This window comes from Rhinoderma darwinii, chromosome 3, assembly GCF_050947455.1.
Source record: "Rhinoderma darwinii isolate aRhiDar2 chromosome 3, aRhiDar2.hap1, whole genome shotgun sequence".
In the NCBI taxonomy this organism is placed as follows: Eukaryota; Metazoa; Chordata; class Amphibia; order Anura; family Rhinodermatidae; genus Rhinoderma; species Rhinoderma darwinii.
Window position 1 is genome coordinate 126751326 of NC_134689.1, and position 11976 is coordinate 126763301.

The 11976-nt window shown below is 38.5% G+C and overlaps 1 protein-coding gene across 3 annotated transcripts in view; it reads left to right on the forward strand.

The window, feature by feature from the left end:
* NUP37 (nucleoporin 37) overlaps positions 1 to 11976 on the forward strand; it is a 58585-nt gene that overhangs the window by 41245 nt on the left and 5364 nt on the right. For all 3 annotated transcript variants that reach the window (XM_075856685.1, XM_075856683.1, XM_075856684.1), the window contains exons 5-6: positions 595 to 689; positions 9843 to 9933. In XM_075856685.1, coding sequence (XP_075712800.1) covers positions 595 to 689; positions 9843 to 9933 — 186 coding nt within the window. The remainder of the gene's footprint in view (positions 1 to 594; positions 690 to 9842; positions 9934 to 11976) is intronic.

The following is an 11976-nucleotide window of genomic DNA, read 5'->3' on the forward strand; positions in this document are numbered from 1 at the left end:
AAACGACCGGGATATCACACACTCCTTAGCATCAGTGTCTGCCAGCCCAAAGGAGAAGAGATCCCTCATGGGCTGTAGAAGAAGAAAGCAGTATAGGGATGAAGCTGTGCTAATACATGAGAGTTAATGAGGGCAGCAGCATTATCATGGACACACAGACCTCACATCCATCATGTATTACTGGGAGGAACGTGCCCACATCAGAAAATTCTGAAACTAGAAGAAGGTTTTAAACTGACTATCAGGGTGTCTGGAAATGAATAAAGGACTGGAGATTGCAACTTGAAACTTAGAGCAGCTTTTTTAACTCCAGGTAACCGCTAATATATTTAGAAATAATTTTTTCCATTTCAACAGTGTCAAAGGTGGATAAAGGTTTAGAGTATTATTTAACCTCCTTTTTTTCTGCCATAACTTTGTACAATTTGGCAAATTACATTGTCTTTTTTCATCTTTATCACTTTCTCCCAGATTTCTCATTGTGCCCATCATGCATCTCCAGCATGTTGGTTAAACAACAAATATCACATTTACAAAGAAATCCTATTATAGTGTGAAATTATTTACATGTTCTTCCTAATTTCCATTTGGTAGGTCCTGCAGGGTCATACTAGCTTCATCAATGATGTGGTTTTTTCTTCATATGAAGGCAATGAGATTGCAAGTGTCAGCGATGACCACACATGCAGGTAGGAAATGTGCCATCATTTTACAGCCACTGCCTGCACATAGGAATTGTAATCAAAAACGTGCCCTTCGCACAACAACAGTATTTTTTGGTCTATATCTGTTTTCACAAGATATTTATTTCTTTATATCCCCCCTTAATTTACAGGACGGACTAAAATAGCTTGCATTTTTCTGCCATGTAATAGGTACAGTAATGAGTTAATGGTCTAGTAATCAATTTGAAGTTGTGTTATGTATATGGCCATAGGGAGGATTCTGCTTCCAGATCCCTCCCCCAAAAAAAAATTGGTAATGGCAGAAAGTGTGGATAGATATAGCAGAGAGTTATTTTCCATTTGACCGTTTCTGTCCAATTCCCACATTATAACAAATTGGTCTATGGCGTTTTAACAGTAGTTTTGTTTTCCTCTGTATTTATTGGATTTGGTGGAAGCATGTCTTTCTTTTTTAACCCACAATCTATTGAACTATACTTTAAAACAGGCCAGAAATCAATCCTACAGAACTATCTGGAGCTCCTACTCTGTGGATCACTATTTATAACACAGGTTGTTCTGGAAGTTGCAAAATACTTCCAGAGTAGTTAGTAATAATAATAGGTGCAAATGCTTGGGTAGCACAGTCTCCTATCCGTTGCAAAGTGGGACACAGGAACCTCGGGATTGGTGGCGTCACACAGATATGAGACCCCCATAAATTAATAATTTTTGGCATATGCCATTAATAGGTGTCTAGCAGTGGCTTGCCTCTCTCTCCCCCCAAAAAATATACATTCATGCTCAGACAAACCAACCTGCTTTATTTTCTTAAAGGGGTTGTGCCATCAATTTAAATGCCAATATATAAGCTCAATATACATTTTAGAGTAACTTTGTAAAGTATTGTTATTAAAAAAAAAAAAAATCTTTCCTCGCAGAAATATAGTAATTATATGCTTGTAATAGCACCCCCTGATGTTCAAATGTATAGGTCTCTGCACATCATTCTAGAGAATGTCAGAATGTTAAATGTGCATGCACAGTACAATGCCGTTAGAGACACATAATGTGATCGGCGCTGTAATGTAGATTTTGTTTTTTATTTAGAAAAAGTGGGCGTTGTGGAGAGAAGTGTATGACGCTGACCAATCAGCGTCATACACTTCTCTCCATTCATTTATTCAAACGTTACCAAAGTGTCGGGATTGTCAATAGACATGGCGTCCTGGCTGGAAGCGATGTCTATTAGATCTCAAGACACTTCAGTAACGTTAATGTGTGAGTATGTGACTGCACATCATGATCAAGCAAGATCACTATGTGCTGAATAAATGAATGGAGAGAAGTGCATGACGCTGATTGGTCAGCATCATACACTTCTCTCCACAATGCCCACTTGGTCAAAAAGTAAAAACACGCCCAGTTGGGCATTAAGAAAGTCATTAGCATAAATCTAAAATAGGTCATAGCTCCGTCAAAATTGATAATTTTTCTAAATAAAAAACACTGCTGTAATCTACATTACAGCGCAGATCATATTATGTAGAAGATAGGGCACTTATAATGTGCTGACAGAGCTTCTTTAAAGAAACAGGCATATCTTTTAAGTCAAGACATGTGCCTTACTTCTACATCTGAGTACACAGACTTCAAGCAATTAGGGTTAAAACCATTAGATAACCACCTCACCAGTCCCTGCTGCTCTCCTCCGTATCAGGGACAGAGGTAACAACTATTGTTCAGCACAAGCAGTGAAGTGCTTATTTAATGGCTTTTTTTTCTCACTGCTTGCAGTTTGTATATCTCTTACTGCCCTTGCTGCGCTTTTTCTCTTCTGTTTCACTGATAAGAGCAGAATCTGCACGTCTATCAGAGCTTTACTAGAATGACGTGCAGAGGCTTATATATTTGAACATCAGGGGGTTCTATTGCAAGCAGATAATTTCCATATTTCTGCAAGGATTTTTTTTTTAATAACAATACTTTATAAAGTTACTTGAAAATGTATATTGAGTTTATATATTGCCATTTCTATTGACAACCCCTTTAAGACTAGACGACCCCTTCCAGACTGCCCACAGTCTTTTCACTACAGACGGCGTGGGTCCCCAGTCTACAGCTGCGTCTTTTGGCGTCGCTGTAGAAGAGGCTGATGAGCGCTCCTATGAGCGCTCACCCTCTAAGCAGGAGCTGTAACTTACAGCTCCTGAACTTAGAGAAGCCTTTTGAGTATAGCTGGGATCGGAAAAAATTATGACCTCAGCTGTTTAACCCTTTGATCGCCGCAGTCCGTGACAGCGGCATGATCAAAGGGGACTCCGTTCTTCGATCGTGTCACTGGAAAACCGGTGATGCGATCGGAGAGTGGGGGGACCCTCTGCAGTCAGCCCTGGGATCTTAGAAAGGACCCCAGAGCTGTCTTCATAGTAAGTTTGCTGTTAAAGCACACTATGTACTGCCTTAACAGCAGCCTGTGTCATAGTAACACCGTGTAATGTATTAGCATACAAGAGTATGCTAATATGTTAAAAGTAAAAAATAGTTGTAAATAGTTTTCCTTTTATGGGATTAAAAAAAAAAAAGTTAAGTATATTTTATTGCCCATACATTACATAAAAACAAAAGACCTACACATATTAGGTATCTTCACGACCGTAATAATTTGAAGAATAATTTAACAGGTTTAGCGTTAAACATGAACAGGATAAAACAATAAACAAAAAAAAACAATGCAGAAAATCGCTTTTTCCTATATTCACTCCGTAAAAATAAATGATATAAAATACACAGTACATTTTTTTCTATCCCCAAACCACGCAGGAAAAAAAATATAATTTCTCCCGCATAAAACAAGGCCTCATTGCCAGGTCAATGAAAAAATAAGTTATAGCTGCTGAAAGGCAGGGGAAAAAATTGGAACTTTTAAAGTTTGAGGCAGATTTTCCTCTCCCTGCACGCCGATTCCCGCTGCGTTTTTCGCCCGCGGCCGTTGGGCGCTGCGGGCATAAAACACCGCGAAATACGCTTTCTCTGCCTCCCATGGAAGTCAATGGGATGTCAGAGGCAGAAACGCCCGAAGATAGGGCATGTCGCTTCTTTCTCCCGCAAGCTGGTTTTACTGCTCGCGGTAGAAAACCGCCCCCGCCTCCCATTGAAATCGACGGGAGGCATTTTCGGGCCGGTTTTGCCGAGCTTTTTGATGTGGTTTCCGCGTCAAAAAACTCGTCAAAAACTCCGGGTGAACTTAGCCTTAGACTGGGTTCACACAGAGTTTTTTGCAGGCAGAAAATCTGCCTCAAAATTCCGTTTGGAATTTTGAGGCAGATTTTGCTCTGCCTGCACGCCGATTTTCACGGCCATTGAGCGCCGCGGGCAAAAATGTCAATGGGAGGTCAAAGGCGTAAACGCCCGAAGATAGGGCATGTCCCTTCTTCTTCCCGTGAGCCGTTTTTTCCGCTCGCGGGAAAAAACTCCTCCGCCTCCCATTGAAATCAATGGGAGGCATTTTCTGAAGTTTTTTGGTGCGTTTTCTGACGCGGTTTCCGCGTCAAAAAACATGTAAAATAAACTGTGTGAACTGACCCTCATTTGGTCATTAAGGCGTTAATACTAATCCAACACTCCATTTTATCAAAGCGAATCTTCTTTAAATGCCTTTATACTATTATAATTGTAGGGATTAATTATGTAATTTATGTCTTGCAGAAATTTTAGTCCTATGTATTTCTGCTCACATTAAATAGAGTTTTGGACCATTAAACCAGTAACGGGCAAGTAATTGTAAATGCTATTTAAATGCAGACCTGAGTTTTAAGCCTGAAGGCTGAGAAAAAGTTCTATAAAGTAATCTGCAGTTGGAGATGATTTAAAATAAGAATCAGTTCCAGGACGTTTGTGTCTAGGTTCAGTGTACTAAACTTTAAAAGCACAATTCACTAAACCCTATCTGCATAGTTAAAAACTGGAGCCTCTTATGGGCATATTAAAGTATTTATTTTTTTTTATTGAAATTACCACATTGTCAGCAGTTGCTCCACATGGACTCAGTGTAATGATGGCTTAAATGTTGGGAAGGCATTATGACATTGGATACAAACCAGAAAACATTGCCAAATATATTAAAAACCCAGTACATTCTAAAAGAACACCAAGAGCGTTTTTAAAAGGTCAGCGTGCTCTTATTCTGCTTAACTCCAAATATATCATTTCTCTTGTCATGCACAGACTTTATAGCCGGCACATGCGTCCTTTTGTTTATGCTAGAGAAGTAAAAGATATGTCTTTCCATTGCTTAACCTCTAATAGCATCTGTAGAGCATTTCTAATGCTTAATGCTAAACAGATTGTACACCTAGTAGTAATTAGAAGATACGCATTGCGGTTTCATTGATAATGTATTTATTTGGTGAAGCCATTACTCACTGTAAGACCGTGTTCACAAAGCGTTTTTTCATGCTGATTCCGACTATTTCAGCATTTAAAATGCCTAGCTTTTGGCTCTTAATGGAATCGGCTCTGTAGCTCACACGGCGCTCATGTTTAAGCTCACTGAAACGATCTCAGCGGCGCTGAAAAAGCGTCCTAAATTTTGGATGCTCACATTTGCAAATCTGCAACCAAAACCAGCCTGGAAAACAGAGGCAGATTCAGCTTCAACAAAACGCTGTGTGGATGGCACGCATATATTGCATATGGACTTTGGGAACAGTAAGACTGTAATACAATGTGCATACATAAATGACAGTGTATTGTAGTTCCAGCCAAATCGGATTCAAAGGTTAATTAATTCAAGACTCTAAAGCAGTGATTTCCAACCTCTTAAACTTAGGGTACCCGTGAACAAAAAAAATCTCTCGGGGAGCTTCTACCAATTAACTCTTTTCAAAAGCGAATAAAGGCTAAAAACAATAAATACGCAAGTACTTATAAATCACTATCCCTGTAAAAAAAATAGTTCTGGTCTGTATGCAGAATAATAAAGAACCCTTATCTAATTCAGACCCCAGACGAAAAATATGGGAGCTGTTTTAGCTGCAAAGGGGGGGGGGTACCAACTTCACATTAATGCCTGAGGATTTAAAATGGGATGTTATAAAAGCTCCTGTAGGTATTCAGTGTGTGTGTGTGTGTGTGTGTGTGTGTGTGTGTGTGTGTGTGTGTGTGTATATATAGATGTATATGTATATATATATGTATATATATATATATATATACACACACAGAAGCAAAAAGTAGACGCAGCACTCTAGATTGTGAATAAATAAGGTTCTAGATAAATAAATATTTGTATTTTAATAAATGTTTTACCACACCAAATTCCCCTATCCAACCATGCCTTTTATGGACCTTGTTTTGTGCACTGGGGCAGAGAAGGGCATCCTGGAACAGAGAAGGGCCTTCCCCAACCTGTTCCCACAAAGTTGGAACCGTACAATTGTCCAAGATGCCTTGGTATTCTGCAGCATTTAGATTTCCCTTTAATGGAACTAAGGGGCCTAGGCCAACCCCTGAAAAACAACCCCATAGCATTATCCCTCCTCCACCAATCTTTACAGTTGGCACAATGTAGTCAGGCAGGTAACGTTCTCCTTTTATTCACCAAACCTAGACTTATCCATCAGACTGCCAGATAGAGAAGCGTAATTTGTCACTCCAAAGCAATAATATTGCTTACAGTTAATCGTGGAATATCTAGGAGTAGGGCTGGGCGATTAATCAAATTAATTTGATTAATTCGCCCTCAAGGCCTCTAACGATTCTGTTTTTTAACAGAATCATTGAATCGATTCTTTAGTGGCGCCGCCGTGCTGCAGGTGGAAACACCGCCACGTCAATGCCTGGTCTGTCCCATCTGACAAGCTGCGCCCCGTTCTGTTCCTGCTTCGCCACGGAACTACTGTTCTGTACTGAACAAAATAATACAGTAAGGAACAGTAGTTCCGTCGGGAAGCAGGGACTCCTAGTTTATAGCCACACCGCCCTGTAGATACTATCCCTCCTTGTAGATCGCAGCACCCCCCCCCCCCTTCTTGTAGATAGCACCACTGTAGCTGCCACTAGGAGCTGTAGTGGCATGGGATTCAGCTCCTGATGGGAGCTACCGTGGCGATATCTACAAGGGGGGTGGGGGTACAATCTACAAGGGTGGGGGGGCGGTGGTGGGTTCTATAAGGGGGTGGGTGTGCGATCTCCAAGGGGAGGTGGGAGTGTGACCTACATGTGGGGGTGGATCTACAAGGGAGGGGGGGTTGGTGCTGCAATCTACAAGGGGTGGTTCTGCGATCTACAAGGGGGGTGGAAGGGTGATCTACAAGAGGTGGTGGGGGTGCTATCTGCAAGCATGTGTGGTACTATATGGGGGGCTGGCACTGTCACTAGATGTGGGCATTGTGCCACTGTATGTGGGCACTGTCACTCGATGTGGGCTCTGTGCCACTGTATGTGGGCACTATGGCACTATATGTGGCCAAGCTTTTTTTTTTTTTTATATAGTCCCATTCAAAGAGCTATAACATTTTTATTTTTCCGTCGACATAGCTGTATGGGGACTTTTTTCTTTTTGCGGGATTAGTTGAATTCAATAGGGATGTAAATCCCGCATCAAATAGCAGTTGTTGATTTGTTTTGCGGCTGATTCGCAGCAATCCCGCCGCAAAAAACGCAACTCAGAAAACAAAAAATATATTAACCCCTTCAGGACTGAGCCTGTTTTGGCCTTCAGGGCGAAGCCGATTTTTCAAATCTGACACGTGTCACTTTATGTGGTAATTACTCCGGAATGCTTTTACCTATCCAAGTGATTCTGAGATTGTTTTCGCGTGACATATTTTAATTTATGTTAGTGAAAAAATTTGGTTGATAAATTCAATATTTATTTGTAAAAAACACCAAGATTTGGAGAAAATTTGCACAAACGTGCATCTTTCAAAATTTAAATGTGTTTGCTTGTAAAACAGATAGTAATACCACACAAAATAGTTACTAATTAACATATCCCATATGTCTACTTTATGTTTGCATCGTTTTTTGAACATTCTTTTATTTTTCTAAGACGTTACAAGGCTTAGAACTTTAGCAGCGATTTCTCATATTTTCAAGAAAATTTCAAAAGGCGATTTTTACAAGGACCAGTTCAGTTCTGAAGTGGCTTTGAGGGCCTTAAATATTAGAAAGTCCCCATAAATCACCCAAATTTGAAAACTGCACCCCTCAAAGTATTCAAAACAGCATTCAGAAAGTGTTTTAACCTTTTAGGCGTTTCACAGGAATTAAAGCAAAGTAGAGGTCAAATTTACAAATTCAATTTTTTTTTTTTACAAAATTCATTTGTAATACATTTTTTTTCTATACCACAGAAAGTCGCCCAGCCCTAAATAGGAGGGAAGAAATTTCACAAACTGAATTGTTGCAACGGTGACAATCTATTACAGTACCACATTGGAATTCATTGAGCTCCTTAGAACAACCCTTTCTTTCACAAATGTTTGTAAAGTCAGACTGCATGGCTAGGTGATGGATTTTATACACTTGTAGCAATGGGACTGAATAAAACACCTGAATTCAATTTAAGAGGGGTGTCCCAGTACTTTAGGCTACATAAGGTGTGTGTGTGTGTGTGTGTGTGTGTGTGTGTGTATATATATATATATATATATATATATATTTGCGTTTAACATTTCAATTACGGCTTAGCATGTTGGGTCACAAGAAAAAAATTATATATATATATTTTTATAGATATATATATATATATATATATATATATACATACACACACACACACATATATATATATATATATATATATATATATATATATATAAAAAGTTACATTTCTTTTAGTTATGTTTCTTACATTTAGTTATCTATAGACATTATGGCGCAGAGGTTGTATAGTGCTTATGAGCCATACGCCATGTTGTGGTCAGAATCGGAGTTCTCAGGGCCCGCAGAAAATTGTATGCGACTATAAAAATCGTCTGCAGAATTGGTGGACCCAAAAAGCCTCCTTTCATGCTGGGTCTTTCCACAGTAAATATAGCACCACACATATTGGGTATCTACTACTTCTGTGTATGCGGAGTGTTAAATTAGATGAATTTTACCCATTTGTCCATACTGTGTGTAAAAAGGGCTTGTTTAAAATGAAGCATTTGACAAAAAAAAAAATGCTAATTTATTTGTCCCATCTTCCAGTAAATTTCTTACGAAAGCTAGACTTTCTCAAACTAAGCTAAACGCTTTGATGAAAACCTTGGGGTGGGGTCTACTTTTGTAAATGACCTCGATCTTTGTGTGGTTGTAGTGTTTCAGGGGATTCAGGCCCCACAGAAGAACAGTATATAGCTAAAAAAAAATCCAAAGGGAGCCACAGGCAAATCCACACTAAATAGTGCAGATTTGCTTGCGGATTTTCTCCTGCAAATGGGCTAAAATAATTTTAAAAAAGCAGCATACTCAAATTAGAATGTGCTGCCGCTCCCTTGGTAACGCTATCCTGATCCCCTGCCGATTGTGCACCTTGGCTCTCAGCGATAACGTGTCGTCATATTTGATCGCTTCATCCTGTGATTGTCTGCAGCGGTCAGTTGCCTACTTGACACGTCCTCACTGGAGGCCAGGATACAGGGATCAACGGGGGACCAGACTAGCGTTACCAAGGGATTGGCATAAATTCGGGAAGGTAGATAAAGAGTTTTTTTCATATTTGTATTTTAAACTGCCTTTTTTGTTTTAAATTGTCCAGACCTTGCAGACTTTGCTTCTGATCCACAGGGAATCTGCAGAATTTTTTTTTATTTCCCAATTGAATTCAATAGAGAAAATCCACAACAAATCCATGCACTTTCCACAGCAGAAATTGACACGCGATGAATTAAAAAATTTGCACTGCAGTTCAATTTCCACAGCATGTGGATAAGATTTGTCCAAATCTTATCCACTATGCTTCTACTGTATTCTGCTGCAGATTTTTTTTCTGCAAATACAGAAAGAAAATCTGCAGCATTTCTTCTACGTGTGAACTTAGCCTAATGGGAGGAATTTCTGGGAATTATTATTTTTGTGTGTGTTTAGTGTTCCTTTAAAAGAAGAAAATAAAAATCAGGCTTTGAATAAATAATCTGTAATATGTTGTATGCCTTTATTTTGTATTAAATTTGTTTATTTTATCAGAATTTGGGATTTAGCTGGTAACCAAATTGCAATGTTTATGCTGCGGTCCCCTGGAATGAGTGTGGTTTGGCATCCACTAGAAGCTTACAAGGTTTGAATTTGTTTGCTTTATATTCCCCTCAATTAATTTACTACTATTTAGTTGCTCAATAATCTATTATGATTTGTATTAAAATAAGAAATGTCTGAACACACTGGGGGCGATTTACTAAACAAAATAAAAAAAAAGTACATGCAGTTCTACAAATTTGTGTTTAGACCCTTTTTAAAGGCCATGTACACCCTTGAATTTTTTTAAATAAATAATAATAGTTTAATAGTCCACCTCGAAAGTTTCGAAAAGGGTTGAGAAAAAGGTGTGTGGCTAAGGGGAGTTGTAAAATGCACAAATTTATAGCACAAACTATTGTTTGATAAATTGTTAGATACATTTCTTAGAATTGTATCTAACTTGCCTAGAAATAAATATATATCTATATATAATAAAAGTTTCATATATAATAAAAGTTTCATAAAGTTTTGATAAATTCGGCCCAATTTGTACCATTTTTGCCGAAAATTTGTGCATCTTACAACACTATTGATCAATCTCACCCATTGTTTTTCAAATACATCTTTATAGAAAGAGAATGTCAGTAAATTTTTTCACACATTGCAAAGTAAAAACATAAATAAGAATAGAGGATACAGCTTTTTATTTATTTTTTTCTGCAAGTTTTCAGTAAAGTATACCATACCTAAGAAGTTTCCAAAATGTTACTAAATAAGACATTTTCACTGACCTCTGCAGGCTTATGATTTTCTGCAGTGTTAACATCTCCCAATCTGTACAATGTATAATCAGCATTTGTATACAGTGCCTTGCGAAAGTTTTTACCCCATTGATGTTTTTTCTGTTTTGTTGCGTTACAACCTGGAATTAAAATAGATTTTAAATGTTATTTTATGTAATGAACCTGACAAAATAGTCCAAACATCATGTCTTCTGTAAGGAAGCTGAAGCTTGGACTTCATTGGAGTTTCAAACGAGATAATGACCCCAAGCATACCTCAACATCCCCCCAAGACTTGGTTTTAGAAGAGTCCTGGAAGATTCTGAAGTGGCCGTCACAGTCACCTGACTTGAACCCCATAGAAAAATCTTTGGCGGGGTTTGAAGAAGGCGGTTGCAGCACGCAAACACAAAAATATTAGTCAATGCTGCGAAAAGCTGGTCTCAGGCTATGCAACCCTCACTGAGGCAAATATATTTGATGTATTTAGAATCACATTTACCTGTATCACCTGCCGTAAACAACAAAATGATACAGCTATATATTGGCTCATGATGTGGAGCCGATTACAAGGTCTTGGCGTCAGATTACTACTTTCGTATCTGAGCTCCTTTATGTTCAGGTGCAATGCTCTCCAGAGCTTTGCTTGTTAGGCCATCTGCAGGAGATTGAGAGGACTAATTATTCACGCATTTTACTACAGGAATCATTATTTGCAAACAGAAAATACATAGCACTGAAATGGTACAATCCAGCCCCACCTACCATTAGTATGTGGAAAAGTCAAGTCAACCAAATTCTCCAGTTTGAGGCTATTATTTATAGAATTCGAGGGTGTCCATCTAAATTTGAAGAGATATGCATCTATGGCTTAATTCCCCGTGCTTGAGAACCGCATTACAGGGAGTACTAGTAGGCACTGCTGCTGCACCTGCTCCTTTGTAGCGCCTTTTCCTATTAATACATAAGCATATTCTTTATACCCCGCCTAATCGGTTTAAGCTGTTGATACTAGCCTGAAACTGTTTTATAGAGCATCTACCATAGATAAAGCGGGTAAGCGGTTCTATGAGACTACTTTCTCTTCTCCTGCAGGGGACCTAGAATTATTCTTATTGATGGTTCTATACTATGATTTGTTAGTATATCCTGTTAAGAAACGTTCTCCTGTGGTGATTTATTATACTCCATGTAACCCTATTTCTTACATGTAACAGATTTGTATGCTAATTTTATATCCTTGCTGAACTTGCAATGTTCATATTTTCAATGTATTTGTCAATAAAGCGAGTTTAAAGAAAAACTCCAAGGGGGTGAATACTTTCATAAGGTACTGTATTATTTATTGTGTATTATATATT